Here is a 23284-nt window from a genome sequence, read left to right on the forward strand (position 1 = left end):
GTTCTGTAGGCCAGGCCAGGCTGGCCTCGAACTCACGGAGATCCGCCTGCCTCTGTCTGCCGAGTGCTGAAAAAAATATTTAAAAAAGAATACTTGGAGAGATAGAGTGATGGGCTTTGACTCTGTTGTCCCATCACTGCTTCTCTGAATTAAAGGACAACAGAACAACACAATCAGATTAGCTTGTTATTCAACAGCCATTTACTGTGTGTGCAAGGCACTGTACTAGGCGCCAGTCATGATCAGAGTGGACCCTGCTCTCCAGGAGCGCACAATCTAGGAAGAGACCAACTGCATACAAGTGTCAGCGTGTGGAAGTGGTGAGTCTTCCCACAGGAGCCCATGTCAGAGGGAAGCCTCTGTGCTTGCTAGTCTCCTGTGTGTAGCAAGCATGAAAGGGGCCAGGTAGGTGTCTGATGAGTGGGGCGGTATCTTGGGTCGTATTTCCTCAGCTCTACACAGGTAACTAGCTATCATGTTGTTATTAAAAGCCTAGAAGGAAAAGGGGTGTGACCCAGCAGAGCAGCACCCAACGGTAGTCTGCACTGGCCAGGCCCTCAACACCAGAGCCTTTCCAGAGGGCCAGGGGGACACTGAACTAACTGGACTTGAGATGTTCACATTTTTGAGATCTCTGACAATCCCCAGGCCTGTCTTCATCTTTGAGAGGAAACTGCAATGCTCTGATCACTGTACAGCACCGCTGGAGGCACAGCCACTCAGGCAAGTGTCTGTTTTCTCCTTTTCAGCATTTATAGAAGCATCCCCCCTCCCTCCAGAAAGTCCAGAGGCATGATTCCCCCACCCCTTTCCTGGCTTTGAGAAAGAAAGGGGTTTTATTTGTAACTAGTTGGTATTTCAGAATGAAGTTTGGTTGTTAGACACTAGATAGCTTTCTCATTAACTCGGCCTCAGGAGCTTATGCCTGACAGACAAGTAAGTGATAGGTGCCCAGCTACACTGGGTTTGGGTTAGGAACACTTGGAGATGAAACATTTCAGACCAAAGTCCTCCACTACCTTGGAGCCACTTTAAGTATGATAGCTTGTCTCAGTTCTATGAATCCGCCAACAGGTCTGCTTGAAAAGCTTGAGTACCACTGAGAAGCAATGGAAGGTAGGTAGGGGTGTTAAGCAGGTGTCCCAGAGAGAAAAGGTATGAAAAAGATACAACAAAGTAACTCCTGTGTTACAGCTTCTTAGCCCTTTCCCAGGCAGAAGCACAAGATTCCGGTTGGGATAATTTCTGTGATTTCAGAGTTCTGGGGAACCGAGTTTACTTTGCATGCCATCTCAAATCCTTTCTTCCTGTGTGGACACATACATCACCACTCCCATTCTGACAGGGAATCTAGCGTCCCACCTCACTCAGTAAGACTTGCAGCATTTAAAGATTTAATCTTCTGGGGAACCACAGATTTGCCACCAAGGTCCAGCATGCCAAAGTGAACAGCCATGTTTTCTTAAATCTCAGCGTTTCAGATACCAACCCTGAACAAAGTGAACAGCCATGTTTTCTTAAATCTCAGAGTTTCAGATACCAACCCTGAAGTGCAAACAGGACGGAGGAAGAATTGCCAGTTCAGACTGCACTGCAAGATGTGACAAACAGTCTGGGGCTCACTGCCAGAGCAAGAGTTTAAAGAGTGCTGAGGTACTGCCGTGTGCACGCAAGGACTTGGGCTGGGTTTTCCAATCCACAAAGTGGTCAGTGCAATTAATTCTGCACCGAGAGTACTCACAGGCGTTTCAACTAACGATGACTGACTCTTCCTGATTCTGAGTGTCTTCCACCAAGTCTCCTCTCCAAATCCATTAAAACATTACTAAAGAGATCAAATATAAATGGAACAATTATGATGCAAAAATAAGGCCTGGCAAGAGCAAAGGTGATTTTGTGTGTGTGTGTGTGTGTGTGTGTGTGTGTGTGCGTGCGTGCGTGCGTGTGTAGTAGTAGTAGTGTATGGGGGGATTATGGCGATACAAGCTTTAAAATGAAAGTTCTTGATAAAGTTTTGATTTTAAAAATTATTTTTCCTTTCTATAAGCAGAATTATATTGTACCTAGGCTCATGGCTTATAAGATTTCAAATGCTACAAATAAATAAATATATTTTAAAATGTCATTTTCTTTTGAAAGACTTAGCTGAAAAAGTCCCTCAAAAAAAAGTCGGCTTTTCTGACTTCAAGGGAGCCCAGCTCATCTAGCAAGGACTCTTCTAGGTGTGTCCTTTCTTCCTTTGGCATGCAAAGCTGGCACACACTCCCACCCCTACCACAGCCACAGAGGACACAAAACACCTTCACACATTGGGTTGAGAATCAGAAATCTACAAAAACTCAATTCATTTTTTTAAAATACTTTATGTGGTAAAAATACAGCAAAAATAGTCAAGTTTTTTTTTTGTTTTGTTTTTTTGTTTTTTGTTGTTCAAAGACCAAAATATATACTGCTATGGTCATGGTTTTAAGGGTGGTTTAAGTAGTCTCTGGCTCCTCAATTGTGCAGTGTAGTGTAGGTTGACTTCAACCCCGGCTTCTCCAGCTTCAGTCATTTATTAAAGCTAGAATCATACTGTGGAAAGAAGAAACTGGAATTACTAATGTTTCCTTAGGACTCTCCTGGAATTTGGTCCATTCAAACCTGCATCCCCACGTTCATCAAGAAATATCTACTGCAATCACTTAAACCTAACAGAAATACACAGATAAAAGCCTCTAATGTTTTCATTAAAACAATAAGCAAATGGAGATGAGAGGAAGAGAGTAAAATCTAAAACCAACTTGGCGCTGTCATTAAAAATAACCAGGGGCTAGGGAGATGCTCAGCAGCTGAGAACACTCACTGCTCACCCATGTCAGCTTGCTCACAGCAGCTACTTCTAACTCCAGTTCCAGGGAGTGCCTCTGGCCTCCAAGGGCACCTGAACTCACACGCACACATCCACATACATGAGCACTCACACACAAACTAAAAATAAGTATAAACATTTTAAAAATATGGCCATGCACAAGCCTTTAATCCCTGCACTCAAGAGGCAGAGTCAGAGGCAGAGGTCAGCCTGGTATAGAGAGGAGTTCCAGGAAAGCTAGAGCTACACAGAGACTTTGTTTTTAAAAGAAAGAAAAAACAATAAAATAAAAGCTATGCACAGGCAAAAAGCAACAACAACAAAAGCACACAGTATTCCCTAGCCAGATCTTTGCCTTGTGCAGAATCCTCACTTAGTGCTGGAACCCGGAATTATGCTGACCCTGCCCCCTGACAATGCGTGGGACACCCATAAAGCATTCAGGCAGATACTTAGGCAGCTCAATGGGCCCTGTGTTGCGTGGCCACATCATGGCTACGTCACGCATTACAGGGCTGCTAAGGACTCAGTACGCATGTGCAAGCTACCCCTTTTAAAGCGAGCACCTTCTTGCGCTCTCTCATCTCCTTCCCCCTCCCCCTCTCTCATCTCTCTCCTCTCTCGCTCTCCCTTCTCTGCCCCTCTTCTCTGCTTCTCTCTTTCTCTCTGCTCCCGGTTGGCCAATAACACCCCTCCTTCTCTTCCCTTTCCCTTCAATAAACTCCACGTGGGTTTGTTGACTCGTGATTCCTGTTTCATTGTCTGTCGCTGCAGCAAAAGAACAACACTTCGTTCATGCTGCAATCCTTTTGATAGGTGTTAGTAACAGCCCATTTCAGATGAAAACCCGAGGGATACAGAGACTAGGAAGTGCACTCCAAATCTCACACTAAGTAGTAGACCCTAGGTAGCGCCTTGACCTACATACAAACCAAAGAAAGGCATGGGTTCCACCATTCTCTAAGCATGGGAACCTTTTTCCCCCCAAAACTTTAATTCCATTTAACAATCTCCGAATGCCTGCTACTGTGGCAGATGTGAGAGAAGCATAAAAACCCTGAAATGAAAGCTGATAACTTGGTAATAAAATCACTTTTAGACAAAAGCATCCATTCCAACCCATTCAACTATGAATGACATTCAGAGGTATGGCTAAAAATGACAAATCTTTAAGCTAACAAAGAAAAAGGATAGACAAAAGGAGGACACACCTAAAAGGGGGTACAGTACACCTGACAAACTAGTTACACAGGTTGCCCATCTTACCTAGCTGTAAAGACCCACACCTTAACCCTGCCCCTAAAATGCTACTCACACTTGTTTTGTTTTCTTGTTGTTTGAGGTTTTTTGTTTTCTTTTTTTTCCCTTTTTGTTTTTTTTTTTAATTTTATTTATTATTAAGTATACAGTGATCTGCCTGCAGGCCAGAAGAGGGCACCAGATCTTGTTACAGATGGTTGTGAGCCACTATGTGGTTGCTGGGAATTGAACTCAGGTCCTCTGGAAGAGCAACCAGTGCTCTTAACCTCTGAGCCATCTCTCCAGATCCTCTTTTTGGTTTTTTTAAAGATAGGGTTTCTTTGTAACAGCCCTGGCTGTCCGGGAGCTCAGAGATCCACCTCCTCTACCTCCCAAGTGCTGGAATTAAAGGTGTGCACTGCCACTGCCCAGCTTACTTCTCTTTTCAACACAGGGTTTCCTCTGGGTAACAGCCCTGGCTGTTCTGGAACTCCGCTGTGTAGACTAGGTTGGCCTTGAATTCACAGAGATTCATCTTCCTTTGATTTCGAGTGTTTTGCTGGGAGTAAAGGCGTGCTCACCACCGCTCAGCTCTTTGTTTTCTTGTTTTTGAGACAGGATCTTGATGTAACTTTGGGAACCATGGAACTTAATAAGTAGTCTTCAATGGTCTTAAATTTGTGATTCTCCTGTCTCAAGTGCTGGGGTTACAGATGTGTAACACTATTCTTGGCTAAAATGAATTTTAAAAACCAGTGTCTTGGGGCTGGAGACAGGGACTCTCAGCTAGATTCTAAGACAGAAAATGAATAGCCTCAATAGCTAAGGAATAACTTAAAAATTATAGAAAACTCTATTATAGGTTAGACAGAACACTAATTAATGACATACATTAAAAAAATCTACACAGACACAATAAATTCACATAACTCCCCAAAGTCTTACAATGCCAATACAAAATCCTACAGTTCAACAATACCTCATGAACCCAACCAAAACAGGCACAGCACCCAGTACACTGTAGAGGTCTGTAAACTTACCTATAGAGGTACATGAAGAAACAAAGCAGGTAGAAACCAAGCTTGATCATTGCTTCTTTCATGTGTGACTTTAACTGCCCCCGATTGTGTATTTCTGTTGGATCAAACACTCCCATATTACCACTTGGCACCATAATGAACCTGATAAAAGATACGCACATTAGAAGGAAATCAAATCTCAGAACCAATACTGAAAAACTGTAATCAACCTACAAATGTGGACCAGTCCTTGCAGCTTAAATTCAGACAAAATAGAGCAGTATGATGGCATCTTGAGCTCCATCTGGTTTTCCTTTGGAAACAACTGCTAACTTTTCATTAATCTTCTACCTACTAGAACAAATGTAGTAGTAATACCTAGTAAATACTGAGAACCTTTAACACACCTTCTGTCTCTCTTTAGGTCTTTCTCATTAGAGTCTTAGGTCTGTATGTGTGTGTGTGCGCGTGCGCGCGCGTCAAAGGGTCACATCAGGTATTGTTTTCAGTTGCTGTCCACCTCTTATATCGAAGTAGGGTTTTTTGTTTTTGTTTTTTAATCTATTTTGTGTGCATTTGTGTGAAGGTGTCAGATCCCCTGGAACTGGAGTTACAGACAGTTGTGAGTTGCCAGGTGGGTGTTGGGAATTGAACCTGGGTCCTCTGGAAAAGCAGCCATTGCTCTTAACTGCTGAGTCATCTCTCCAGCCCCAAAGTAGGGTTTCTTGCCTGAACTCAGAACTGCCTAATTCAGCTAGTTTAGATAGACATCTCCAGGGATCACCTGTCCTCACCAAGAGTCAGGATTATAGGCAGGCCCAGGCCAACAGGCTCACCTGGTATTCACTGAGTGCTGGGATCTGAATTGCAGTAGTCATGCTCCCACTTTGACCACTGAGTCATCTCCTTAGCCCCTTGTCTTGGTATCTGATTCAGGGCCCCACCCTGCAGCTCAAGCTGGCCTCTAACTCCACACATAGAGCAGTCTAGCTTTGAACTTGAGGGTCATCCTGTCCCAGCTTCTTGAGTGCTGAGATTCTGGATTATGTATTCCCACAGCTGGCTCTCAGAAACTTGTTTATGTAAACTGAGAAGGAAAACTAGGCTTCACCATTCAGACTGTGCCATATGTGTAACATGCATGTCTGAACCAGCACCATAACTAGCCTCCTCTTGCATACATGTCCAGGCTTCTTGATTGCCTCACTCTTGCCACAGAGTTTCTCAATGTCATTTCTGTGAAATATAAAAGCCTCTCTGAGCGTCACCAGTCTTAAATTCTCCCCCAAATCCTACTGGCCTATCCATACCTGAATAGAGGGTATTTTTACTTGAATATCCAAATACCTCCACAGTCTCAAAAAGATTACAGCTCAGAATTCTGCTACCTAAGTTCCTTGGTGATACTTAAGGCTTCTTCCTCCCCAGTTCTTGTCTCTATCATCTTGCACAGCCAACCCACTGAGTTCCTGTCATCTGATCTGTCTGCTACCCTTTACAAGCTGTCTTTTTCTTCCCACTACACAACCCTGTTCCAACAGTATAATCTCTTCTCCACTCCCTGAACTGGCCCTTCTCTATTCAGTACTAGTGAATCCTTCTCTATTCAATACATGCTGCTTACGAAAAAAACAAATCTCCCCAAAGTTCCTAAAAACATAACATGTGGGCTGGAGATGTGACTAAGTGGAACAGCTTTTCCCCATCATACACAAAACCCTGAGTTCAGCTGGTTGTGTTGGGCACACCTTTAATCCCAGATTGGGGGGAAAAAAGAAATTGAGTGCTCATACAAGCTACAAATAAACTGATATACTAAGAGGCCAGTCGAAAAAGACCATGCACTCATCTGCATATGTCTTTCCAGAATCTGTAAATGTAGAGATAAAGTAGAAAGGGCTGTGGATAGAATTCAGTTGTTGGAGTACTTGCCTATCATGTACAAAGCACTGAGTTTGGTTCTCAGTAAAGCAGAAAGTGAGCGTGCTAGTGCATGCCTGTTATCTCAGCACTCTGGAGACAGAAGTGAGAGAGATTCAAGGACATCCATCATCTACGGTGCTGGCGAGCTTGACATCAACATGACTGTCTTAGTTAGGATTGCTATTGCTGTGATGAAACACCACAACCAACAGTAACTTGGGGAGGAGAGGGTATTTTGACTTATACTTTCACATCATAGTTCATCAATGAAGGAAGTCAGGGAAAGAACTCAAACTGGGCAGGAACCTGGAGTTAGAAACTGAAGCAGAGATCATGGTAGGGTGCTGATTACTGACTTCTCTTGGAACTTTCTCTGTAGACCAGGCTGACCTCGAACTCACAGAGATCTGCCTGCCTCTGACTACCAAGTAATAAGACCAAAGGTGTGCACCGCCACCACCTGGCTCAGCTTGCTTTCTTAGAAAATTCAGGACCACCATCAATCCAGGGGTATACCCATCCACAATGGGCCCTCCCCAATCAATCACTAACTAAAATGTCCTAAAGGCTTGCCTGCCCACAGCCTTATCTTACAGAGACATTTCCCCCAACTCTGAGACAGAGTTTCTCTGTGAAGTCCTGAATGTCCTGAAACTATCTCTGTAGACCAGGCTGGCCTCAAATTTACAAAGATCTGTCTGCCTCTGCATCCCAAGTAACAAGATTAAAGGTGTATACCATCACATACGACTCATATTTATTCTAACAGCATTTTATAATATCATATTTAACAATCAGCCAATGAGTGGTTTTGTCCCTCAACAAACCCTTACATAGGACCCAGGTTTGGTTCCTAACACCACAAGGCAACTCAAACCCATCTGTAACTCCAGTTCCCTGGGATCCAATACCTTCTTCTAGCCTCCATGGGCACCTACACAAATGATATACATTCATACACACCCTACCCCAAAAAATATTATTCCACAATTTTTCACAAAATTACAAACTGTAACAGCTTGAAAATGAGTGTTTCCCTTGGGTTATTTCTGAACAAATTTCCAGGGATGACTAATTTGTTGTTGTTTGTTTTTTCAAGGACAGGATTTCTTCATGTAGCCCTAGATATCCTAGAACTTACTCTGTAGACTAGACTGGCCCCGAATTCAGAGAGATCTGCCTGCCTAGGCCTCCTGAGTGCTGGGATTAAAGGTTCTTGCCAACACCCCCACACCTGCCCTCAGAAGGATGGTTAATCTTGTTAATATAAAAGATAAAGAAAGGCCAAATTATTAAAGCACAACACCTGTGTGCCTGTGAAGTTTCCAGGAGCAATTAGATGATGAGAACTGTGACCTAATCAACGGATCAAGACCTTCAAGTACTCATACTATGAAGGCATTATTGGGAAGCGGTGAAAGGCAGCAGGTGGCCTAGATACAAGTATGTCACTGTACATATACTTGGTACTGTCTCTTGCCCTCGTTCCTTCTATTTCTTTTTGTTCCCTGTTTCCAGCTGCCATGGAGTGAAGAAGTTCCTCCTGGACAAGGGCTTGGGACCAAGCAACCATGAACTGAAAGTCCTGACATGGTGAGCTAAAAATAATTTTCCTTTCTTTTTTTGAGACAGGGTTTCTCTGTGGCTTTGGAGGCTGTCCTGGAACTAGCACTTGTAGACCAGGCTGGTCTCAAACTCACAGATAGATCTGCCTGCCCCTGCCTCCCGAGTGCTGGGATTAAAACGCCACCACTGCTCAGATAATTAATCTTTCTTTTAAGCTGTTTCTAAAGGTATTTTTGTCACATCAATGAGAAAAGTGACTAATATACTTTCAAAATTAAAAAACACCAATTTATTTACGTGTGTGTGTGTGTGTGTGTCTGTCTGTCTGTCTGTCTGTCTATCTCTCTGTAGGAATGCAGGATGCTGGGCTACTGGGTGCTAGGATCTAAACTTCCACACTCATTATAGTACAGTGAGTGCTCCTAACCATTGAACCATCTAATTTCTTTAATCAAAAATTTAGTTATTTAATCTGCACTGAAAAAAACAAACAAAAACATTAAAATAAACAAACAAAAAACTCCCACACGAAAACACAAGTTTGCCTAGTTTGCAGACACTAAAATGCAATTTTCTCTGATGTATTTCTAGTATTACAGAGACAAATAAAGACCTATTGTCTCAAGCTTTTGACTGTCTTAGAAGAAAAGTATTTGAGACAGGGTTATCTGTGTAACAGCCCTGGCTGTACTAGAACTCACACTGTAGACCCTGCTGGCCTCAAACTCAAAAGATTGGCCTGCTCCTGCCTCCCCAGTGTTGGAATTAAAGGCATGTGCCACCACTGGCAGTCTAGATCGCTCTTTTTTGGTTTTGTTTTTTTTTGTTTTTCGAGTCGGGGTTTCTCTGTGTAGCTTTGTAGACCAGACTGGGCTCTAACTGAGACTGGCCTGCCTCTACCTCCAGAGTGCTGGGATCAAAGGCGTGCACCACCACCACCACCACCACCACCACCCGGCAGTAGATTACTCTTTCTTAATACTTTATTAACTTTATTTTATGTGCATTGATGTAAGAATGACAGATCTCTTGGAACTGGAGGTGCAGACAGGCGTGAGCTGCTATGTGGGTTCTGGGAATAGAACCCAGGTCCTCTGGAAGAGCAGCCAGTGCTCTTTTTTTTGTTTGTTTGTTTGTTTGTTTTGTTTTGTTTTTACGAGACAGGGTTTCTCTGTATTGTTTTGGAGGCTGTCGGTCCAGCCTGGCCTCGAACTCACAAAGATCCGCCTGCCTCTGCCTCCCGAGTGCTGGGATTAAAGGCGTGCGCCACCACCGCCCGGCACAGCCAGTGCTCTTAACCACTGAGTCATCTCTTCAGCCCCAGTAGATTACTCTTAAAACATGTACTGTTTGTGCTTCACCACAAGACTGAGACATGCAAACTACTATCTGTCTAATATACCAAAGTAAACAATAATTTGTTCTGATCTCATAAAAATTCTTGTTCTTTATTTTAATTACTGGGATATCTTTGTGGGGAGAGCATGCTGTTAATTATTTTCTTTTATTTAAGGTTTCATGTAGGCTATGCTATCTTCAATCTCGATACATGACCAAAGTTGGACTCAAACTCCTGATTCTCCTAATTCCACCTCCCAAATGCTGAGATTACTTACTACCAAGCACTGGGATTATAGACATGTACCGCCACACCCATCTGTAAAAGTTTTTTTAAGGACTACTGTCATAACAGGGCAGTGGTGGCGCATGCCTTTAATCCCAGCACTGGTGAAGCAGAGGCAGGCGGATCCCTGTGAGTTCAAGGCCACCCTGGTCTACAAAATGAGTTTGGAGGACAGCCTCCAAAAAAAATGCAGAGAAACCCTGTCTCGGGAAAAAAAAAACACACACACACACAAACAAACAAACAAAAAAAACCCTACTGTCACAAAACCATAAACAAACTATACTTACCTATATATATTCCAAGTGGCAACAGGTAAGTTGAGAAGGAAGATGAACCAGTGCAGCGAAACAAGCATTAACACAGTGACAATGGTGTGGCCAATCAACTCTGGTATTACCCACTGCAAGCAAAGAACAAAGCATTACATCTCCCTGACCCATCTCTCCTGGCTGAACATGACACTTAGGTCAAACTCATGAAAGTACAAAGAATTGTTATTTTAGACTCAGACACCCCAGATATGACTTCTAACCCTAGGCAAATACATTTGATAACAGCTTAAAGAGGAAGCATTTCAATTTCAGTTGTATTTTACCCTAAGCAAAGTCTTAGACTCTTTCACTAAGCAGGTCTAAATCCCTAGGGGAAAAGCAGAGTACTACTTATTTTCTATTCCTGTATCTATGCAATATGCTAAAGCCTCCAGCTCTAAATTAATGTGCTCACAGCCATATGCCTGTCTTTCCAGTTAGAATGTCCATCTTCAAATATTTCCCCTTTCCCTCTCCAAAACAATTTCCCCATCTCCATTATCCTCAGGAAGCAAATGCCACTCAGAAAAATAAAAGAAATGGCCAGGTGTAATAAGTGCCTGTAATCCCAGCACTAGGAAGCCGGGAAATCACTGCACGTTTAAGGCCAGCCAGGGCTACTTAGTTATTACTCTACCTCAAAACAACAACAAAATAAAAATAGAAATTTTAAAATAGGAAGCTGGAGAGGTTCAGTGTTTATTGCACTGGCTGCTCTTGGAGGGCCTGGGTTTGTTTCCCAGCCCCCATATGAGGTGGCCCCCAACTGTCTATAACTCTGAGGGGTCCCATGCCTCTTCTGCCCGCCTAGGGCACCTGCACACATGTCGTATGGACTCACACAAACACATAAATAAAAACATGAAAAGAAATTGTTCTTAAAAGATTTTTAAAAAGGACTGCAAAGATAGTTCAATGATTAAAGAGCACATACTGTCTCTTCAGAGGACCAACTTCAGTGCCCAGTACTCACGTCAGGTAGGTAACACCCTTCTATAATTCAAACCCCAGTGGGAACTGACATCTCTAGCCTATGCAGGCGCCTGTACTCACTTGCCCATATAGACACATAATAAAAATAAAAGGATAGCAACTTGGATAGCAATGGATAACACAATATTACTAAGCAATATCTTTAAAAGTCACAAGGAAAAAATATTTGCCAGATTACAATCCTGTACTCAGATAAAGAATCAAAGATACCAGTAAGATATGTTCAAAAACAGACATTTTCAAAACTCTAATTCCCACATGTTGGCTATACCTCAAGAAGTTACTTCCCCAAAATGTAGCCAAAAAGCAAGACACAAGAATCAAGAATCGGGGAGCCACAACCTAATGAGAAGTATGAAATAGCCTCAGAACAGCCAACCAGAGGATAGCAAGACATGCAGGCTGAAAAAAGAAATGCCCCCCTCCCCGAGAGGGAACCCTATACATCCTTTTAATCTTTTGCTAATTCACTTGGAGGAGAGAAAGCAGAAGGGGTCTTGCTATGAAGCCCAGGCTGGCCTCAAAATCACGATAAAATTCTGGCCTCAGTCTCCTAAATACTGGGATTATAGGCACTCACAACCATGCCTGGCACTTTAGTTTGTAGAAGATAGTATGGAAGGATTTGCAGATGTGTCTGAAAAACACAGTAATAGGTAAACAGAAAACTAAGAAAATAAAGAAATGTGACAATTATCCCCCTCCCCCTTTTACTCTTTTTTCCATCCTTTCTTGTTTGTTTTCAAGACAGGGTTTCTCTGTGTAGCCTTGGCTCTGCTAGAACATGATTTGCCTGCCTTTGCCTCCTGAGTGCTGGAATTAAGGGTGTGCATCACTACGAAGGTAGGGGGTGGGAGTACAAGGGAAATATTATCACTGTCTACTCTGAGGCTCAGCAATGAAGACATATTTTTACAAGAGTAGATCATAAGGACACAAATACTGGAACATCAGCTTACTCAGAAAAGAAAAAGAGATGGCACAACAAGCCAGGTATGGAAACAACAACAAAGATGAAGAAGCAAGCGTTTTCACTAAGGGAACAACTAACAACTCCTCTGAACCTTTTCTGAACCTCTTTTTTTTTTTTTTTTTTTTTTTTGGTTTTTCGAGACAGGGTTTCTCTGTGGCTTTGGAGGCTGTCCTGGAACTTGCTCTGTAGATCAGGCTGGCCTCGAACTCACAGAGATCCGCCTGCCTCTGCCTCCCGAGTGCTCCTCTGAGCCTCTTAAGATATGAAGTCACACGGGTACCGTTTTTTCCAAGTCAAGCAAAACGTGCCCTTCAATACATTTTTACATGAGATTTTATCCAGAAAGCTTCTTTGTCTGTCCATCTCATAAAATGAGTCAGGGACAAATGGTTTCCCTGTATCTAGATTAAACTCCCAAATCAGAGGATTTATGCCAATATAAAGTTCTTATTATACTAAATATAAAATGGCCTTAAAACAAATTAACTAATGGAGCCCATTTCCCCCCCCCCCCACAAACCACACAAGAAAGATCTTCTTTCACTCAACAACAGACAGACTGAACACTTTTTCCGTGAGTGGGAGGTGGTAGTATGGGCACAGAAAACAAGAACAATCAGCCTCACATGGACAAGAAGACCAGGAACATGCACAGTGAAGAAATCAGATCTAGCACAGCTTCATGGTCTAAAATACTGAAAAACATAGCAGTTCTGGCTACAACATTACAAAAACCCAGGACCCTAACATGAAAAAAAAAAAAAAAAAGTAAATACTACCTATAATAAAACAATGTGAAAAGAATTGCCTTCAATCAAAAATGAGCAAAGAAATGTCTTACCTTGTTTAATTTTGAGCAACATGATCTAGCGTTAATGTAATCACATTCTAAATCAGACAATGTAATGATCTGATGGTCAAGATAAGGCATTATATATACATAATTTTGGTGTTTGTAACGTATGTGTATGTGCACATGTATGTGCCAGAGGCTGATGTTAGCAATCTTCTGTTTCTCTCCACCTTCTTTTTTGAGACAGGGTCTCTGACTAAACCTGAAACTTGCTGCTTGACTAGACTGGCTGCCAACAATCTCCTGGGACCTTTCTGTTTCTACTTTTCCCTTGTACTAGGGATCAGAACTAGGTCCCTGCACAGAAGGCACTTGACCCTAATGAGCCATCTGTCAGGAGCCATACTTTCTGTTTAACAATCAAGTATTATTTATATACAGAAAGCAATTCGAGCACTTAGGGGATGAGTGAGTTCAAGGACACCCTCAGCTACATAGTGAATTTGAATTTCAAGGTCAGGATGGCATACATTTAACACTCTCAAAAAATAAATGTAACAAAAAGTAAAATAGTCTCAAGTAAGTATCACCTAACTCATCACTTTCCCCACAAATTCATAACCAGACAATGCCATACCACAATTAGCACTATTGATCAAATCCAGAAGACCCTCTTCCCAGTTGGTTTATCTTCCAAACTCCTATTTTCAATCTACTCTGCAGATTCATCTTCCTAATAAACCTCTGTATTTTGAGCTTTTAAAATGACAAAACTGCCTGTAACTATCACATATAACTTTTCAAATTATATATACATTGTAGAATGATAAAACCTAGCCAGTCAAGATGTATTACTTCATATGGTTGCTTTTGTGGTAAAAACGCATACTACTTTCACAAATAGACTACCTTATAAACTGCAGTCACCAGATGAATGTATCACCCCTAATTGCCTTATCCATTCTATGGAAGGGCTCTACCACTGAGCCACACCCCCAGATCAACAAAACATCCCTGGAACTTATTTCTAACAAAAATTGTGTATCCTTGACCTAAAGCCATTACTGTCCTCCTCTTTTATCTAATTCTTCCTTCCCAACCTGATCTCTACAGCCTAAAGCAATCAGTACTCCTGGTGCTCTTTAACCGTCACCCAGAAATGAGCATGCCTGTCCCTGCACCTTGCTCTTGTCAATGACTGCAAATATCTGTCCCCTTTTTCCTGTAGGTTTCTTCATTACTCAAATTCCACACACTCCTATAGTCTACATGAAGTCTATTCTGCCCATTTTCCAACTATTCTCTGCAACTATCCTACAACACAGTAATGTGTTGTTTTCCCTAAAATGCACCCTGTAACCAATGTTAAACAATTCCAGTTAATGCATAAACGATCTAGTATAGATCAAGACTGTTTCAGAGGATCAAATCTAGTTTTCCAAACTGCAAAATTAATTTTAAAAAAAAGCACTGCATTTCAAACTGCCAAACAGCTCTGGTTCCTTATATCACAAGCTAAACATTAGTCACCAGGCAAGAGATGTTGCTCTTTTAGTCAGTTCCTCAAAGGCAGTAAAACATAGGGCTCTTTTCATTAGAAATCATCAAAGTAAAAACTGTTACTAAATAATTGCAATAGGGCAGCTACTGCTGGATGTCTAACACAAGCTCTCATTGTGTGGAATTAGGAAACAAACACCCCAATCCTAAAGAAAATCGAAGCAGGTAAGACATAGTGATGAGCAAGAGTTCCTAATCCCAAATTCTGTCCCTTCTCATTAAAGCAAACTGTCAGCTCACAACAAAGTGGAAAATATACCGTGCAGCTACCCTAAAGTTGCACAGTGCCAAACAAAAGGTTAAATTTGATCAGAAAAGGGGTAACATGCAAAGGTCCTAATGCACTTTTCTAGTCATACTTAATTACTTAAAACTCAACTGTGCATTACACTACTGCATTAAAACACTGCTACAACAAAGATTATGACCTCCCAAGAACGAGAGAGCTGTAGTCACATAACTGCAGTGCTAGATTGCTGAACACCGTTTGCTGGTCTGGCAAACACTGAATTTTAACACGGATAAGATTTTTTTTTTTAAGTTTAGAAACTAGGGACTAAGTCACATGTAGTTACTGAATTTGCAGATCTCCCACTGCTGAGGGCAACCAAAAACACTTCGACGATGCTTCCGAAGTAACTCCTTTAATAAAGATAAAATAAAAACTCTTCAAAGAACCGCACGTGAAAGAAGCACATCGCCGGTTCTTGGAGTGAGTCATCTCCTGGGTGTGGAGTCCCCAGAAGCGCAGACACCCGCGAGGACAAAGGGGCAAGGGTGCTGCCGGGGACGAGAGAAGGCGGCAAAACCTTCCGCCGGCCAGCTCCGGCCCCGGATCACCTCGCACTCCCGGGGACACCGGCGGGCGAGAGCAGGCGGAGGAGAGACGGCCCCTCGGGGAAGCCGGTTCAGGCCGGCCAGAGGCGCAGCGCGGCTCCTCAGCTCGCGACCCGGGCCCGCGCCGCCGCCCCCTCACCCCACACCTGCCTGCGCCTGCCGGGCCCACCCTCCGCCCATTGCCCTGGCGATGAGCGGCGGCCCCGGTCCGCCACAAGCAAGGATACAAAGTAGACAGAGAGGAAGATGAGCGCGCAACAGTCGAGGAGCGAGAAGAGGAACACCACCGCCTCCATCCTCCGCCGCCGCTCCGCCCGTCAAACCAGCTCCGGGCCGCGCCGCCGGGACAGGCAGCATGCCGGGAGTTGTGGTCCAGGAAAGGCTCCTCCCGGCGCGATGCATGATGGGAAGTGGAGTTCACTAGTGCCTGGTGAATGAAAGAGGCGGCGGGTCTCCCCTTAGTGAGCTCCAGCCACTGATTGCTGGTAACTTCTAAGGAGTTACTCACCTTGTATGAAATTCGTCTTTCTTTTCCTTTTTATCCATCCTTCCGTTTCTACCATTATTGGTTGGGGGGGCCTTTTTTTTTTTTTTTGGTGGTAAGACCTCACTCTGTAGCCCAGGCTGCCCTCTAACTTGGGTCTCCCCAGTGTTGGAAGTACAGGCATGCGCACACAGGGGTGCTTTAGTGTCTACACTCTATTCATTTGCATCCCATAATTTTTCATCTGAAACACAAATCCAACCTCACCACTCCGGGCTCAAGAGCTTGCCCAGTTGCTTGCCTGGTGTCGGTTACAGCAAGCTTTCTCATCTCTGAATTTTTAGATCTTTACAGAATCCGGTGTTTTACTCAACCATTCATTCTCTTAGTAAATGGTTCTGTCTACACCCCTGCTGTAGATCAAGAGCTGTTTTACCCTTCAGTGCGGTAGTGAACGCAGCAAACAAGTGCTCTGGAGGGTGAGAGAGCAGTAAGGGAGCAACTCAATGCTAAAACCAGAACTGCGGCAGGTGGCAAGCCTTTAGAAGCCTTTATTTCACTTGTATTTTCTGAAGCTAGTGTATGCGAGGCACTGTTCTAGGCATCAGAGATACAAGGAAGGGAGACGGAAGGTGCCCACGCGCCTGTACCCTGCATGGGAAGTGTGTGTAGGGGGGGAAGACAGGAAGTAAACCATATCGATTAAAAGGTGGTGGCGCACGCCTTTAATCCCAGCACTCGGGAGGCAGAGATAGGCGGATCTCTGTGAGTTCGAGGCCAGGCTGGGCCGACAGCCTCCAAAACAATACAGAGAAACCCTGTCTCGTAAAAAGAAAAAAAAAAAAAAAAAAAAAGCAGTTTGAAGCACTTTGAAGGGCATGAGGAAACCCCTGAACACCAGCAGACACCAGGCTGAGGAACTCACACAGAAATGAAGACAGTAAGTGTTGGAAGGTTTGCGAGGGACCGAAAAAGCCCAAGAAATTGAGTTTTAAGAAGTCAAAGGTAGCTGGGCGTTGGTGGCGCACGCCTTTAATCCCAGCACTCGGGAGGCAGAGGCAGGCGGATCTCTGTAAGTTCGAGACCAGCCTGGACTACCAAGCGAGTTCCAGGACAGCCTCCAAAGCCACAGAGAAACCCTGTCTCGAAAAACCAAAAAAAAAAAAAAAAAGAAGTCAAAGGTACTGGAGAGATGGCTTAGCGGTTAAGAGCAATGGCAGCTCTTCCAGTGGTCCTGAGTTCAATTCCCAGCAACCACATGGTGGCTCACAACCATCCTTAATAAGATCTGATGGCCTCTTCTGGGCTGCAGGCGTACATGGAGACAGAACACTGCATACATAATAAATATTTTTTTAAAACAAGAAGTAAAAGGCAAACAGGGCAAGGTCACATGGGCCTTGGAGGCTTTGGGGGGAATATTAACTTTTGTAATGTTTTACATTTATTTAGTGTATATGGATATATGCACATGTGGAGGTCAGAGGATAACCTGTAGGAGTTAGTTCGCTCCCTCTGCCATGTAGGATCTTGGGACTGAACTCACACTGTCAGCTTGGCAGCAAACTCCTTTACTTTCTGAGCCATCTTCCCAGCCTATTTAACTTTTATTCTGAGAAAATACCAGAGAGTTTTAAGAGAAAAATTACCTTGATCAGATTTACACTACAAAATACACTGTTATGGTTCTTTGGTGCATTAAATTGTGAAAGGAGAACAAGTTTGTCAGTAAGAAGGTCACTTAAGGGAGAGACTACATAACAGAATTAGAATGAAGGCAAAACAAACTGGATTTGCCTGACAACATCGTAAATCCAAAGATTCATTAAGGGTTCATAGGTTAAAGTACAGTCAAGATTTATGTACCAGGTTATTACTACGTTCCCACTGTACCTTGTATGTGTGTCTATCTAATCAATTATCTGATATGTGTATGTCAGTTACTGTACGTGGAGCACCGTCCTAAGCCTTAGAGATACAAGAGAATAAGCCTGTACCCTGCATGGGAAGTGTGTGTGTGGGAAGACAGGAAGTAAACCATATCGATTAAAAGCAGTTCGAAGCACTTTGAAGGGCATGAGGAAACACCTGAACACCAGCAGAGACCAGGCTGAGGAACACACACAGAAATGAAGACAGTAAGTGCTGGAAGGTTTGTAATGGGACCCTATATTCTTGCTCTGCTAAAAAACAAAACACAGGGTTGGAGAGATGACTCAGTGATTAAGAGCACTACCTGCTCTTGCAGAAGACTTGGGTTCCATTTCCAGCACCCACATGGAGGCTCACAAGCATCTGTAAGTTCAGTTCCAGGGGATTTAATGACTTCTGGCATCTGGGAGTACTGCATGCATGGTTCACTGACATATATTCAAGCTGGAGTTGGACTTTTCTTTGGGTTGTCAGTTCACAAATAACAACACGGAGGCTATTTTAATTATAAAAGCTTGGCCTTAGCTAGGCTTTTCCCCAACTAGCTCTTACAACTTAATCTGTTTCTATTAATCTATTTTCTATCATATGGCTTGATTGCCTCTCCTTTGTATTGTATGTCTGACTTCTTTCTCATCTTGGTGGCATCTCCTGCACAGCTAGATTCTAACCCAGAGTTCCTTTTTTCCCCCAGAAGTCCCGCCTAGCTAATAATTCAGCTCTTTATTAAACCAATCAGAAGGTGCCTTTTGTGTAATTAAAAAAGAAAGGTTTCAACTCTAACATAGTAAAACTATACAATCCGAACAATTATCAGGTAGGAATTATATTCACAATGTCCATTTGTACTTGGCAAATTCTTACCTATTCACTCTTAGTGGGTCCAGAGGTTTGTACCTAATTTACTATCTATCATAACTAAAGAAAACTGTAACTATAATGTTGTGGGATGTTTGATTACACCGTGAATATGTGCCTTTGCCAAGGTGCCTTCTGAATGTTAAATAAAGAGCTGAATGGCCAACAGATAGGTGGGAGAGAATAGGCTGGACTCCTGGGCAAAGAGAGGAACTTCAGATGAATCTAGTCGCATGAAAGACATGCCAGGAAGATGTAGAACAAGTCAGACATATGGTACAAAGGAGAGGTAACCAAATCACGTAGTAAAACATGGATTAATAAAAACAGGTTAATTTAAGTTATAAGAGCTAGTTGGGAAAAAACCCTAAGCTGAGGCCAACTCTTCATAACTATTAATAAGTCTCTGTGTCATTATTTATGAACTGGCAGGCCAAGGAAAGTCTTACAGCAGGCAAACTACCATATACATGAAATAAAAATGAATTTTAAAAATGAACAAAATAAGCCGGGCGTTGGTGGCGCACGCCTTTAATCCCAGCACTTGGGAGGCAGAGGCAGGCAGATCTCTGTGAGTTCGAGGCCAGCCTAGTCTACAAGAGCTAGTTCCAGGACAGCCTCCAAAGCCACAGAGAAACCCTGTCTCGAAAAAAACAACAAAAAAAAAATGAACAAAATAAAACCTGCCTGTGCTGGCAAGATGACTAACTGGGCAAAGACACTTCCCTATAAGCTTGAACCCATGTGAGTTCAGTCCTCTGCAGTCACACGATGGAAGGAGAGACCCAACACCTCTGAGGTTCTCTGACCATTGCACGTGTGCCATTGGACATACGGTGGCACATGTGGATTGAGTGCATGTACACATACAAATAAATAAATGTATTTAATAATTAAAACGGGCTGGCTGGAGAGATGTTCCAGTGGTAAAGACCAATTGTTCTTGCAGAGGCCCATAGTTTGGGCCCCAGCACTCATGTCAGGAGGCTCACAACTGCCTGTAATTTCAGTTCCGGGGTATCTAACACTCTCTTCTGGTCTACACACACACACACACACACACACACACACACACACACACACACACACACACACACACACACACACACACACACACACACACAAATAACAAGTAAAATAAAGTCCTTTTTAAAAATTAAAAAGAAACTAGCGGGTATTGGTAGCACACGCCTTTAATCCCAGCACTTGGGAGGCAGAGGCAGGCGGATCTCTGTGAGTTCGAGACCAGCCTGGTCTACAGAGCGAGTTCCAGGACAGCCTCCAAAGCCACAGAGAAACCCTGTCTCGAAAAACAAAACCAAAAACAAACAAACAAAAAAAAAGGTCTTTTTTAAAAATTAAAAAGAAACTAGCGGGCGTTGGTGGCACACGCCTTTAATCCCAGCACTTGGGAGGCAGAGACACGCAGATCTCTGTGAGTTCGAGATCAGCCTAGTCTACAGAGTGAGTTCTAGGACAGGATCCAAAACAATATAAAGAAACCATGTCAAAAAAAAAAAAGGAAAAAATTAAAAAGAAACAACTCACACAAACCTCATCAGAAAACCCTGAAGTTTCTGTATTCTTTGTTTGAAACAGGATCTCATTGTAGCCCTGGCTGACCTGGAACTCAGGACCTGCCTCTGCCTCCTGAGTTCTGGGGCTACATTCATCACACTGGGCCTGGTCTGTATTCCTTATACACCTTTTTATCCTGAGAAAATGTAAAAGCCCATACCATACTCAACCACAATAATTAAATTACCATTTCTCATTATGATGAGTTTGGTCTCTTAATCTACAACTCAGACTCATCATAATGGGAAATGGTAATTTAATTATTGTGGTTGAGTCTGGTGTGGGCCCACAGACAGAAAACTGTATACTTTTCTTTCTGTTTTAATATTTGTGTGTTTGTTTTCCCCTAGGTCTCATTACCACAGGAACCCTCATATGACCCTGGAGGCCAGGTGGTGAGAGAGCCTGGTCTGGTTAGTTATCCTCTGACCTCCATATGATACCATAGTGCTTGAGCATCCACACTCATACACACATACATTAAACAATGAGCAGGTGTGTGTGTGTGTGTGTGTGTGTGTGTGCTGCCAAGCCAGACACGGTGGCACATGCTTATAATTCTGTATTTTCAGCACTTGCCCTCATGCCCCTCATAAATCCAACTTTCTTAGATTTTTGATTGTGAGCCTAGCCTTTAACGGCTGAGCCATCTCTCCAGCCCAACTCCAACTTTCTTAACATTTAACCCCTTTTGTAAATTACTCTTGGAAAAACTGACCTAAAAACTAACACCAATAACAACTCAGAGGCTCCTACACATACCCACTGCAAAAACTTTTATGCACAACTCTCCCTTGAAAAGGCCAAGAAACCCATACTCATGAGTTTTATCTTGTTCTTCCCCTAAGTATCTATTAACCACCGAGCTTAAGACTGTTAAACGTATCTTTTAATAAATTCCAATTCTGCTTCATATTGGTTCTTCCCCTGAAATTCTTTCTTTCCTGCAACAAACTCACGAATCTTGGTTTTGCCTGAAAAGATGTCTCTAAGGGGAAAACGCCTCAAGCTGCAGACTGAGTTCTAAACAGTCACACTATCACAGTGAGACCATATCTCAAAACAAAACAAAACAAACAAAACAAAAACAAGAACATGTTGGGGTCCCCAGCCTGGAATGTGGCAAACCCAATTTTTTTGTTTTGTTTTGAGACACCATCTTGTTACTTGGCCCGGCTGCCTTTGAACTCTCAGCAATCTTCTTTGCCTAAGCTTCCCGAATATTAAAATTACAAGCCTGTGCTGCTATGCTTGGCTTAACATGAAGTTTACTACTTGCTTGTGAGAGTCTGCGCAGCCGCAGAGGTTGGAGTCCTTGTCCGTTTGCCCAGTTAGGAACCAATAAAGTTGAATGTCTTCAAAGCGGGCCTAGCTTTGGCCCTGTTGGACAATCCTGAAAAAGAACCGGATTAGAAACTCGCGCGCACTTCCAGGTCTTCTCTTTCCCCTTCGCAGCGCAGTCCTCCCTACTCCCTGAGCTCTCCGGCGGAGAAGGAGCAGGAGGTGGTGGCACTTCCGGTGCCGTGGGCGCACGCGGGCGCTGCGCTTCCGGTGCGGCGGGGAAGGCGACTGCGGTAGGCTTTCACGGTAACGCGAGGTGCCCACGGCTTGCCCCGGCAGCATGAAGCCCAGGCCTGCGTTCGTAGACGGGAAGCTGAAGCAGCGGGTCATTCAGGTGCGTATGTATCTCAGGACACTGCGGCTCCATTTCCGCGCGGCGTCCTGGCCCGGCGCCTCGGGTCGCGGCTGAGTTCCGGCATGGTCTGTGGATGCTTCCCCCGTGGAGGCCAGTACCGGCCTGCCCTCCCCATCGAGGGCAGGGTTCCGATCTCCTCTTAAACCGGGACAGGGCTTTTCCTCCAGTGCCCTTGGTGCCCGTCACTCAAACGTTGCTTCCGTCGGGGACGGTAAAAGAGGGAGCCTGGGGGCGTCTTTTCATAACTGGGGCGCACTGTGTGGTGGATGCCTTCAGCGATGCTGTCAGCAGCACGAGTTAGAGGGAGGGAGTTTATTATTGTTGGGTTTTATTGAGACAGCGTCGTTCTGCGCGCATAGCCTTGCCTGGCCTGGATTTCGCTATGTGGCTAGACCAGGCTAACCCTCTGCCTCTGCTTCTCCAACACTAGGTTAAAGGCGCTGCCACCTCGCCCCGAAAGGCTTTTGTGTTTCTGTTTACTTTTTTTTTCTTCTTTTTCCCGAGACAGGGTTTATGTAGCCTTGGCTGTCCCGCTGAGACTCGCTCTGTAGTCCAGCCCAGGCTGGCCTTGAACTCAGAGATCTGCCTGCCTCTGCACCACCACTATCCGGCTGCTTTGTATTCTTCATATCCAACTTCCTGATAGCTTTGTGAGTGACAGATGTCAAAATTTGCTGCTGTGTTCGTGTGTGTTTTGGAACATAGGATGTATAGTAAGCCCTCACTACCTTAAAAACGTACTGAATTGTAGTGGCTAACTATTTAATTAAAATTCCCAAACCCGGCAGTGGTGGCAAACACCTTTAATACCAGCACTCAAGAGGCAGAGGTAGATAGGTCTCTGAAGTTCTGAGTTCAAGGCTACCCTGGACTACAGAGTGAGTACCAGGACAGGCAGGGCTACACAGAGAAACCCTGTCTTGAAAAACAAAACCAAACAAACAACCAAAAATCCAATTACAGATGTGGCAATTTTTTAAAAAAAAATATGCTTATGATATGCTTTTGTATTTTGGGGTACACTTTATTGCTAAAGAATTCACC

At 43.6% G+C, this 23284-nt stretch overlaps 2 protein-coding genes across 5 annotated transcripts in view; one reads left to right on the forward strand and one right to left on the reverse strand.

The window, feature by feature from the left end:
- Window positions 1-2343: 2343 nt before the first annotated feature.
- On the reverse strand, window positions 2344-21959 carry Cnih4 (cornichon family AMPA receptor auxiliary protein 4). Of its 3 annotated transcripts, XM_040737615.1 has the most exons (5): window positions 15920-16958; window positions 13344-13412; window positions 10513-10625; window positions 5131-5271; window positions 2344-2574 (listed from the first exon to the last, which is right to left on the reverse strand). In XM_040737615.1, exons 1-5 carry the CDS (start codon window positions 15986-15988, stop codon window positions 2547-2549), a joined length of 420 nt encoding a protein of 139 aa, XP_040593549.1. In that variant the 5' UTR covers window positions 15989-16958; the 3' UTR covers window positions 2344-2546. The 3 variants fall into 3 exon arrangements, with proteins under 3 accessions (XP_040593549.1, XP_040593550.1, XP_040593551.1); XM_040737616.1 differs by lacking the exons at window positions 13344-13412; window positions 15920-16958 and adding an exon at window positions 21824-21959; XM_040737617.1 differs by lacking the exon at window positions 2344-2574 and having other exon boundaries at window positions 5131-5224; window positions 15920-17001.
- Window positions 21960-22048: 89 nt separating this feature from the next.
- The window catches only part of Nvl (nuclear VCP like), a 46514-nt gene continuing 45278 nt past the window's right edge, over window positions 22049-23284 (forward strand). The window contains exon 1 of one of the 2 annotated variants that reach the window (XM_005078130.4): window positions 22049-22219. In XM_005078130.4, the coding sequence (XP_005078187.1) occupies window positions 22166-22219 (54 nt within the window). In that variant the 5' untranslated portion in view covers window positions 22049-22165. The remainder of the gene's footprint in view (window positions 22220-23284) is intronic. The other variant, XM_021231874.2, reaches the window with a different exon arrangement.

This window comes from Mesocricetus auratus, unplaced genomic scaffold (genome assembly GCF_017639785.1).
Source record: "Mesocricetus auratus isolate SY011 unplaced genomic scaffold, BCM_Maur_2.0 Super-Scaffold_100676, whole genome shotgun sequence".
In the NCBI taxonomy this organism is placed as follows: Eukaryota; Metazoa; Chordata; class Mammalia; order Rodentia; family Cricetidae; genus Mesocricetus; species Mesocricetus auratus.

What these genes read in the sequence shown, in the direction of transcription:
- Cnih4 (XM_040737615.1), bottom strand. Translation starts at nt 15,988, where the DNA reads ATGGAGGCGGTGGTGTTCCTCTTCTCGCTCCTCGACTGTTGCGCGCTC. An exon ending in GTTGCTCAAAATTAAACAAG is followed by an intron (nt 10,626 to 13,343) that starts GTAAGACATTTC and finishes CTTTGCTTGCAG; the next exon opens with TGGGTAATACCAGAGTTGAT. An exon ending in GCCACTTGGAATATATATAG is followed by an intron (nt 5,272 to 10,512) that starts GTAAGTATAGTT and finishes ATCTTTTATCAG; the next exon opens with GTTCATTATGGTGCCAAGTG.